This window comes from Tachypleus tridentatus, chromosome 7, assembly GCF_004210375.1.
Source record: "Tachypleus tridentatus isolate NWPU-2018 chromosome 7, ASM421037v1, whole genome shotgun sequence".
NCBI classification, from domain to species: Eukaryota; Metazoa; Arthropoda; class Merostomata; order Xiphosura; family Limulidae; genus Tachypleus; species Tachypleus tridentatus.
Window position 1 is genome coordinate 109,014,186 of NC_134831.1, and position 12,057 is coordinate 109,026,242.

General features: G+C 32.2%; 1 protein-coding gene across 2 annotated transcripts in view; it reads left to right on the forward strand.

The window, feature by feature from the left end:
* LOC143256375 (uncharacterized) overlaps window positions 1–12,057 on the forward strand; it is a 65,093-nt gene that overhangs the window by 22,145 nt on the left and 30,891 nt on the right. For both annotated transcript variants that reach the window (XM_076513548.1, XM_076513549.1), the window contains exon 9: window positions 9,366–9,500. In XM_076513548.1, the coding sequence (XP_076369663.1) occupies window positions 9,366–9,500 (135 nt within the window). The remainder of the gene's footprint in view (window positions 1–9,365; window positions 9,501–12,057) is intronic.

Below are 12,057 nucleotides of genomic sequence, written 5' to 3' on the forward strand. Positions count from 1 at the left end.
GTGTTCTTGTTGAAATACGAGATAATGATCTTGTGAATGTGTGGTCTTGTTGAAATACCAGATAATGATCTTGTGAATGTGTGGTCTTGTTGAAATACCAGATAATGATCATGTGAATGTGTGTTCTTGTTGAAACACCAAATAATGATCATGTGAATTTGATTTCTTGTTGAAATACCAGTTAATGATTATATCAATGTGTTCTTGTTCAAATACCAGATAATGATCATGTGAATGTGTTCTTGTTGAAATACCAGATAATGATCATGTGAATGTGTGTTCTTGTTGAAACACCAGATAATGATCTTGTGAATGTGTGGTCTTGTTGAAATACTAGATAATGATCATGTGAATGTGTTCTTGTTGAAATACCAGATAATGATCATGTGAATGTGTATTCTACGAAGTTTCATGATGTGAATGTGCCATCTTGTTGAAATACCAGATAATGATCATGTGAATGTGTATTCTACGAAGTTTCATGATGTGAATGTGCCATCTTGTTGAAATACCAGATAATGATCATGTGAATGTGTTTTCTTGTTGAAATACCAGTTAATGATTATATGAATGTGTTCTTGTTAAAGTATCGGATAGTGACCTTGTGAATGTGTGTTCTTGTTGAAATACCAGATAATGATCATGTGAATGTGTGTTCTTGTTCAAACACCAGATAATGATCATGTGAATGTGTGTTCTTGTTGAAATACTAGATAATGATCATATGAATGTGTTCTTGTTGAAATACCAGATAATGATCATGTGAATGTGTGTTCTTGTTGAAATACCAGTTAATGATTAATGAATGTGTTCTTGTTGAAATACCAGATAATGATCTTGTGAATGTGTGTTCTTGTTGAAATACCAGATAATGATCTTGTGAATGTGTGTTCCTGTTAAAGTACCAGATAATGATCATGTGAATGTGTGTTCCTGTTAAACTACCAGATAATGATCATATGAATATGTATTCTTGTTCAAGTACCAGATAATGATCATGTGACAGTGTATTCTACGAAATTTCATCATGTTAATGTGTCGTCTTCTTGAAACACCAGATAATGATCATGTGAATGTGTGTTATTGTTGAAATACCAGTTAATGATTATATGAATGTGTTCTTGTTAAAGTATCGGATAATGACCTTGTGAATGTGTGGTCTTGTTGAAATACCAGATAATGATCATGTGAATTTGATTTCTTGTTGAAATACCAGTTAATGATTATATGAATGTGTTCTTGTTGAAATACCAGTTAATGATTATATGAATGTGTTCTTGTTGAAATACGAGATAATGATCTTGTGAATGTGTGGTCTTGTTGAAATACCAGATAATGATCATGTGAATGTGTGTTCTTGTTGAAACACCAAATAATGATCATGTGAATGTGTGTTCTTGTTGAAACACCAGATAATGATCATGTGAATTTGATTTCTTGTTGAAATACCAGTTAATGATTATATCAATGTGTTCTTGTTCAAATACCAGATAATGATCATGTGAATGTGTTCTTGTTGAAATACCAGATAATGATCATGTGAATGTGTGTTCTTGTTGAAACACCAGATAATGATCTTGTGAATGTGTGGTCTTGTTGAAATACTAGATAATGATCATGTGAATGTGTGTTCTTGTTGAAATACTAGATAATGATCATATGAATGTGTTCTTGTTGAAATACCAGATAATGATCATGTGAATGTGTGTTCTTGTTGAAATACCAGTTAATGATTATATGAATGTGTTCTTGTTAAAGTATCGGATAGTGACCTTGTGAATGTGTGATCTTGTTGAAATACCAGATAATGATCATGTGAATGTGTGTTCTTGTTGAAACACCAGATAATGATCATGTGAATGTGTGTTCTTGTTGAAACACCAGATAATGATCATGTGAATGTGTGTTCTTGTTGAAACACCAGATAATGATCATGTGAATGTGTGTTCTTGTTGAAATACCAGATAATGATTATATGAATGTGTTCTTGTTAAAGTATCGGATAATGACCTTGTGAATGTGTGGTCTTGTTGAAATACCAGATAATGATCATGTGAATTTGATTTCTTGTTGAAATACCAGTTAATGATTATATGAATGTGTTCTTGTTGAAATACCAGTTAATGATTATATGAATGTGTTCTTGTTGAAATACGAGATAATGATCTTGTGAATGTGTGGTCTTGTTGAAATACCAGATAATGATCTTGTGAATGTGTGGTCTTGTTGAAATACCAGATAATGATCATGTGAATGTGTGTTCTTGTTGAAACACCAAATAATGATCATGTGAATTTGATTTCTTGTTGAAATACCAGTTAATGATTATATCAATGTGTTCTTGTTCAAATACCAGATAATGATCATGTGAATGTGTTCTTGTTGAAATACCAGATAATGATCATGTGAATGTGTGTTCTTGTTGAAACACCAGATAATGATCTTGTGAATGTGTGGTCTTGTTGAAATACCAGATAATGATCATGTGAATGTGTATTCTACGAAGTTTCATGATGTGAATGTGCCATCTTGTTGAAATACCAGATAATGATCATGTGAATGTGTTTTCTTGTTGAAATACCAGTTAATGATTATATGAATGTGTTCTTGTTAAAGTATCGGATAGTGACCTTGTGAATGTGTGTTCTTGTTGAAATACCAGATAATGATCATGTGAATGTGTGTTCTTGTTCAAACACCAGATAATGATCATGTGAATGTGTGTTCTTGTTGAAATACTAGATAATGATCATATGAATGTGTTCTTGTTGAAATACCAGATAATGATCATGTGAATGTGTGTTCTTGTTGAAATACCAGTTAATGATTAATGAATGTGTTCTTGTTGAAATACGAGATAATGATCTTGTGAATGTGTGGTCTTGTTGAAATACCAGATAATGATCTTGTGAATGTGTGGTCTTGTTGAAATACCAGATAATGATCATGTGAATGTGTGTTCTTGTTGAAACACCAAATAATGATCATGTGAATGTGTGGTCTTGTTCAAATACTAGATAATGATCATGTGAATGTGTGTTCTTGTTGAAATACTAGATAATGATCATATGAATGTGTTCTTGTTGAAATACCAGATAATGATCATGTGAATGTGTGTTCTTGTTGAAATACCAGTTAATGATTATATGAATGTGTTCTTGTTAAAGTATCGGATAGTGACCTTGTGAATGTGTGTTCTTGTTGAAATACCAGATAATGATCATGTGAATGTGTGTTCTTGTTGAAACACCAGATAATGATCATGTGAATGTGTGTTCTTGTTGAAACACCAGATAATGATCATGTGAATGTGTGTTCTTGTTGAAACACCAGATAATGATCTTGTGAATGTGTGGTCTTGTTGAAATATCAGATAATTATCATGTGAATGTGTGTTCTTGTTGAAACACCAGATAATGATCATGTGAATGTGTGTTCTTGTTGAAACACCAGATAATGATCATGTGAATGTGTGTTCTTGTTGAAACACTAGATAATGATCATATGAATGTGTTCTTGTTGAAACACCAAATAATGATCATGTGAATGTGTGTTCTTGTTGAAACACTAGATAATGATGATGTGAATGTGTGTTCTTGTTGAAACACCAGATAATGATCATGTATATGTGTGTTCTTGTTGAAACACTAGATAATTATCATGTGAATGTGTGTTCTTGTTGAAACACTAGATAATGATCATGTGAATGTGTGTTCTTGTTGAAACACTAGATAATGATCATGTGAATGTGTGTTCTTGTTGAAACACCAGATAATGATCATGTATGTGTGTGTTCTTGTTGAAACACCAGATAATGATCATGTATGTGTGTGTTCTTGTTGAAACACCAGATAATGATCATGTGAATGTGTGTTCTTGTTGAAACACTAGATAATGATCATGTGAATGTGTGTTCTTGTTGAAACACCAGATAATGATCATGTGAATGTGTGATCTTGTTGAAACACCAGATAATGATTTTGTGAATGTGTGGTCTTGTTGAAATACCAGATAATGATCATGTGAATGTGTGTTCTTGTTGGAATACTAGATAATGATCATATGAATGTGTTCTTGTTGAAATACCAGATAATGATCATGTGAATGTGTATTCTATGAAGTTTCATGATGTGAATGTGCCATCTTGTTGAAATACCAGATAATGATCATGTGAATGTGTTTTCTTGTTGAAATACCAGTTAATGATTATATGAATGTGTTCTTGTTAAAGTATCGGATAGTGACCTTGTGAATGTGTGTTCTTGTTGAAATACCAGATAATGATCATGTGAATGTGTGTTCTTGTTGAAACACCAGATAATGATCATGTGAATGTGTGTTCTTGTTGAAACACCAGATAATGATCTTGTGAATGTGTGGTCTTGTTGAAATATCAGATAATGATCATGTGAATGTGTGTTCTTGTTGAAACACCAGATAATGATCATGTGAATGTGTGTTCTTGTTGAAACACCAGATAATGATTATGTGAATGTGTGTTCTTGTTGAAACACTAGATAATGATCATATGAATGTGTTCTTGTTGAAATACCAGATAATGATCATGTGAATGTGTATTCTACGAAGTTTCATGATGTGAATGTGCCATCTTGTTGAAATACCAGATAATGATCATGTGAATGTGTGTTCTTGTTGAAATACCAGTTAATGATTATATGAATGTGTTCTTGTTAAAGTATCGGATAGTGACCTTGTGAATGTGTGTTCTTGTTGAAATACCAGATAATGATCATGTGAATGTGTATTCTTGTTGAAACACCAGATAATGATCATGTGAATGTGTGTTCTTGTTGAAACACCAGATAATGATCTTGTGAATGTGTGGTCTTGTTGAAATATCAGATAATGATCATGTGAATGTGTGTTCTTGTTGAAACACCAGATAATGATCATGTGAATGTGTGTTCTTGTTGAAACACCAGATAATCATCATGTGAATGTGTGTTCTTGTTGAAACACTAGATAATGATCATATGAATGTGTTCTTGTTGAAACACCAGATAATGATCATGTGAATGTGTGTTCTACGAAGTTTCATGATGTGAATGTGCCATCTTGTTGAAATACCAGATAATGATCATGTGAATGTGTGTTCTTGTTGAAACACCAGATAATGATCATGTGAATTTGATTTCTTGTTGAAATACCAGTTAATGATTATATCAATGTGTTCTTGTTGAAATACCAGATAATGATCATGTGAATGTGTTCTTGTTGAAATACTAGATAATGATCATATGAATGTGTTCTTGTTGAAATACCAGATAATGATCATGTGAATGTGTTCTTGTTGAAACACCAGATAATGATCATGTGAATGTGTGTTCTTGTTGAAACACTAGATAATGATGATGTGAATGTGTGTTCTTGTTGAAACACCAGATAATGATCATGTATATGTGTGTTCTTGTTGAAACACCAGATAATGATCATGTGAATGTGTGTTCTTGTTGAGACACTAGATAATGATCATGTGAATGTGTGTTCTTGTTGAAACACCAGATAATGATCATGTGAATGTGTGTTCTTGTTGAAACACCAGATAATGATTTTGTGAATGTGTGGTCTTGTTGAAATACCAGATAATGATCATGTGAATGTGTGTTCTTGTTGGAATACTAGATAATGATCATATGAATGTGTTCTTGTTGAAATACCAGATAATGATCATGTGAATGTGTATTCTACGAAGTTTCATGATGTGAATGTGCCATCTTGTTGAAATACCAGATAATGATCATGTGAATGTGTTTTCTTGTTGAAATACCAGTTAATGATTATATGAATGTGTTCTTGTTAAAGTATCAGATAGTGACCTTGTGAATGTGTGTTCTTGTTGAAATACCAGATAATGATCATGTGAATGTGTGTTCTTGTTGAAACACCAGATAATGATCATGTGAATGTGTGTTCTTGTTGAAACACCAGATAATGATCATGTGAATGTGTGTTCTTGTTGAAACACTAGATAATGATCATATGAATGTGTTCTTGTTGAAACACCAGATAATGATCATGTGAATGTGTGTTCTTGTTGAAACACCAGATAATGATCATGTATATGTGTGTTCTTGTTGAAACACCAGATAATGATCATGTATGTGTGTGTTCTTGTTGAAACACCAGATAATGATCATGTGAATGTGTGTTCTTGTTGAAACACTAGATAATGATCATGTGAATGTGTGTTCTTGTTGAAACACCAGATAATGATCATGTGAATGTAATGATCTTGTTGAAACACCAGATAATGATTTTGTGAATGTGTGGTCTTGTTGAAATACCAGATAATGATCATGTGAATGTGTGTTCTTGTTGGAATACTAGATAATGATCATATGAATGTGTTCTTGTTGAAATACCAGATAATGATCATGTGAATGTGTATTCTATGAAGTTTCATGATGTGAATGTGCCATCTTGTTGAAATACCAGATAATGATCATGTGAATGTGTTTTCTTGTTGAAATACCAGTTAATGATTATATGAATGTGTTCTTGTTAAAGTATCGGATAGTGACCTTGTGAATGTGTGTTCTTGTTGAAATACCAGATAATGATCATGTGAATGTGTGTTCTTGTTGAAACACCAGATAATGATCATGTGAATGTGTGTTCTTGTTGAAACACCAGATAATGATCTTGTGAATGTGTGGTCTTGTTGAAATATCAGATAATGATCATGTGAATGTGTGTTCTTGTTGAAACACCAGATAATGATCATGTGAATGTGTGTTCTTGTTGAAACACCAGATAATGATTATGTGAATGTGTGTTCTTGTTGAAACACTAGATAATGATCATATGAATGTGTTCTTGTTGAAATACCAGATAATGATCATGTGAATGTGTATTCTACGAAGTTTCATGATGTGAATGTGCCATCTTGTTGAAATACCAGATAATGATCATGTGAATGTGTGTTCTTGTTGAAATACCAGTTAATGATTATATGAATGTGTTCTTGTTAAAGTATCGGATAGTGACCTTGTGAATGTGTGTTCTTGTTGAAATACCAGATAATGATCATGTGAATGTGTATTCTTGTTGAAACACCAGATAATGATCATGTGAATGTGTGTTCTTGTTGAAACACCAGATAATGATCTTGTGAATGTGTGGTCTTGTTGAAATATCAGATAATGATCATGTGAATGTGTGTTCTTGTTGAAACACCAGATAATGATCATGTGAATGTGTGTTCTTGTTGAAACACCAGATAATCATCATGTGAATGTGTGTTCTTGTTGAAACACTAGATAATGATCATATGAATGTGTTCTTGTTGAAACACCAGATAATGATCATGTGAATGTGTGTTCTACGAAGTTTCATGATGTGAATGTGCCATCTTGTTGAAATACCAGATAATGATCATGTGAATGTGTGTTCTTGTTGAAACACCAGATAATGATCATGTGAATTTGATTTCTTGTTGAAATACCAGTTAATGATTATATCAATGTGTTCTTGTTGAAATACCAGATAATGATCATGTGAATGTGTTCTTGTTGAAATACTAGATAATGATCATATGAATGTGTTCTTGTTGAAATACCAGATAATGATCATGTGAATGTGTTCTTGTTGAAACACCAGATAATGATCATGTGAATGTGTGTTCTTGTTGAAACACTAGATAATGATGATGTGAATGTGTGTTCTTGTTGAAACACCAGATAATGATCATGTATATGTGTGTTCTTGTTGAAACACCAGATAATGATCATGTGAATGTGTGTTCTTGTTGAGACACTAGATAATGATCATGTGAATGTGTGTTCTTGTTGAAACACCAGATAATGATCATGTGAATGTGTATTCTACGAAGTTTCATGATGTGAATGTGCCATCTTGTTGAAATACCAGATAATGATCATGTGAATGTGTTTTCTTGTTGAAATACCAGTTAATGATTATATGAATGTGTTCTTGTTAAAGTATCAGATAGTGACCTTGTGAATGTGTGTTCTTGTTGAAATACCAGATAATGATCATGTGAATGTGTGTTCTTGTTGAAACACCAGATAATGATCATGTGAATGTGTGTTCTTGTTGAAACACCAGATAATGATCATGTGAATGTGTGTTCTTGTTGAAACACTAGATAATGATCATATGAATGTGTTCTTGTTGAAACACCAGATAATGATCATGTGAATGTGTGTTCTTGTTGAAACACCAGATAATGATCATGTATATGTGTGTTCTTGTTGAAACACCAGATAATGATCATGTGAATGTGTGTTCTTGTTGAAACACTAGATAATGATCATGTGAATGTGTGTTGTTGTTGAAATACCAGATAATGATCATGTATATGTGTGTTGTTGTTGAAATACCAGATAATGATCATGTGAATGTGTGTTCTTGTTGAAACACAAGATAATGATCATGTGAATGTGTGTTCTTGTTGAAACACTAAATAACTATCATGTGAATGTGTGTTGTTGTTGAAATACCAGATAATGATCATGTATATGTGTGTTCTTGTTGAAACACCAGATAATGATCATGTGAATGTGTGTTCTTGTTGAAACACTAGATAATGATCATGTGAATGTGTGTTCTTGTTGAAACACTAGATAATGATCATATGAATGTTCTTGTTGAAATACCAGATAATGATCATGTGAATGTGTGTTTTTTGTTGAAATACCAGATAATGATCATGTGAATGTGTGTTTTGTTGAAATACCAGATAATGATCATGTGAATGTGTGTTCTTGTTGAAATACCAGATAATGATCATGTGAATGTGTGTTCTTGTTGAAATACCAGATAATGATCATGTGAATGTGTGTTCTTGTTGAAATACCAGATAATGATCATGTGAATGTGTGTTCTTGTTGAAATACCAGATAATGATTATGTGAATGTGTGTTCTTTTTTAAATACCAGATAATGATCATGTGAATGTGTGTTCTTGTTGAAATACCAGATAATGATCATGTGAATGTGTGTTCTTTTTGAAATACCAGATAATGATCATGTGAATATGTGTTATTGTTGAAATACCAGATAATGATCATGTGAATATGTGTTCTTGTTGAAATACTAGATAATGATCACGTGAATATGTGTTCTTGTTGAAATACCAGATAATGATCACGTGAATGTGTGTTCTTGTTGAAATACTAGATAATGATCATATGAATGTGTTCTTGTTGAAGTTTCAGATAATGATCATATGAATATGTGTTCTTGTTGAAATACTAGATATTAATTTACATGTTGAACTACTGAACATTGGTTGTTTTTTTCCTTTATGGTCAGCAGCTAATCATGTGAATGTTTGTTTGTATTGAAATAATTTTTTCTTGTGAATATTTTGATGTATACAGTATGGAGATGTGATTGTTGACCTGGGAAGCAAAGCACCAGAATTGATACCTGATTCAGTTGTTACTTCTTGTCAGTTGTGTACAAATGAATTCAGTGTCACCTTTCATCGTCATCACTGTCAAGCTTGTGGAAAGGTTTGTGTAATTCTCTTTTGAGGTAGTGGTTTTTACACTAAGTGATATTTTGATGAAACACTAAACTAAAGAAGAGTTTCAATAGTAGTACATCCATACCTTAGTTTACTAATAGTAGTACATCCATACCTTAGATAGTTTACTAATAGTAGTACGTCCATACCTTAGTTTACTAATAGTAGTACTTCCATACCTTAGTTTACTAATAGTAGTACATCCATACCTTAGTTTACTAATAGTAGTACATCCATACCTTTGTTTACTAATAGCAGTACATCCATACCTTAGTTTACTAAAAGTAGTACGTCCATACTTTAGTTTACTAATAGTAGTACATCCATACCTTTGTTTACTAATAGTATTACGTCCATACCTTAGTTTACTAATAGTAGTACGTCCATACCTTAGTTTACTAATAGTAGTACATCCATACCTTAGTTTACTAATAGTAGTACATCCATACCTTAGTTTACTAATAGTAGTACATCCATACCTTAGTTTACTAATAGTAGTACATCCATACCTAAGTTTACTAATAGTAGTACATCCATACCTTAGTTTACTAATAGTAGTACGTCCATACCTTAGTTTACTAATAGTAGTACGTCCATACCTTAGTTTACTAATAGTAGTACGTCCATACCTTAGTTTACTAATAGTAGTACGTCCATACCTTAGTTTACTAATAGTAGTACATCCATACCTTAGTTTACTAATAGTAGTACGTCCATACCTTAGTTTACTAATAGTAGTACATCCATACCTTAGTTTACTAATAGTAGTACAGTACATCCATACCTTAGTTTACTAATAGTAGTACATCCATACCTTAGATAGTTTACTAATGTTAAAGAATGTTTATTTGTATAATTAATACTGGGAACTGAAGTAGGTAGTGAAATTCCATGAAGGTGTTTGTTTTATATATATTATGGTGTTGTGGTTTTCCATTTCAAGAAGTAAGTGTAATTTAAACAAAACAGTGGAATATGGCAGTGTGGGTCTCATGATGTGACATGTTTTCAAGCTATAGAAGCAAGAACTATTGACCTAATTATGTTGTTATAAATAAGAGAGCAGCCTGGTTCTTCATGCACTGCCCACAGGTCAGTATTTATTAGTTCTGGTTTTGAATTCCAACAGGATCTATAACATTGTGTCTTGTTGAGTAGGATGTAATTGGAAGAGAAGGAAATATGTGGTAATAAAAAAAAATTGGTTAATGATTTAATAAAGGAATTAATTTATCTTTCATGTAAAGTTGTTAAGTGAAGACTGGTATGAAACGTTTTGTTGATGTTGCTAAAGAAAGGTTACCTGAGTTAAGAAAACTTTGAAAAATTATTACTAAAAATGAAGAAATAGCAGTGGATAACCTTCTAGATGTCTTTAATGTATAGTTATATTCCAGAGAAATCTCTCAGGTCTAATATTGGAGCAATAGATATAACAAAGTGTTCCAGAATGAGTATAGTACAATAATGTGTTATATTTTGTGTAGGTTGTCATTGTCCTTCCATGTTGGACTATAGTACTAAATGTGTTTTATTTTGTGTAGGTTGTCATTTTCCTTCCATGTTGGACTATAGTACTAAATGTGTTTTATTTTGTGTAGGTTGTCATTGTCCTTCCATGTTCGATTATAGTACTAAATGTGTTTTATTTTGTGTAGCTTGTCATTGTCCTTTCATATTGGACTATAGTACAATAATGTGTTTTATTTTGTGTAGGTTGTCATTGTCCTTCCATGTTGGACTATAGTACAATAATGGGTTTTATTTTGTGTAGGTTGTCATTGTCCTTCCATGTTGGACTATAGTACTAAATGTGTTTTATTTTGTGTAGCTTGTCATTGTCCTTCCATGTTGGACTATAGTACAATAATGTGTTATATTGTGTGTAGGTTGTCATTGTTCTTCCATGTTGGACTATAGTACTAAATATGCTTTATTTTGTCTGGGCTGTCATTGTCCTTCCATGTTGGACTATAGTACAATAATGTGTTATATTTTGTGTAGGTTGTCATATTCCTTCCATGTTGGACTATAGTACAATAATGTGTTTTATTTTGTGTGGGTTGTCATTGTCCTTCCATGTTGGACTATGGTACTAAATGTGTTTTATTTTGTGTGGGTTGTCATTGTCCTTCCATGTTGGACTATAGTACAATAATGTGTTTTATTTTGTGTGGGTTGTCATTGTCCTTCCATGTTGGACTATAGTACTAAATATGTTTTATTTTGTGTAGGTTGTCATTGTCCTTCCATGTTGGACTATAGTACAATAATGTGTTTTATTTTGTGTAGGTTGTCATTTTCCTTCCATGTTGGACTATAGTACTAAATGTGTTTTATTTTGTGTAGCTTGTCATTGTCCTTCCATGTTGGACTATAGTACAATAATGTGTTATATTGTGTGTAGGTTGTCATTGTTCTTCCATGTTGGACTATAGTACTAAATATGCTTTATTTTGTCTGGGCTGTCATTGTCCTTTCATGTTGGACTATAGTACTAAATGTGTTTTATTTTGTGTAGGTTGTCATTTTCCTTCCATGTT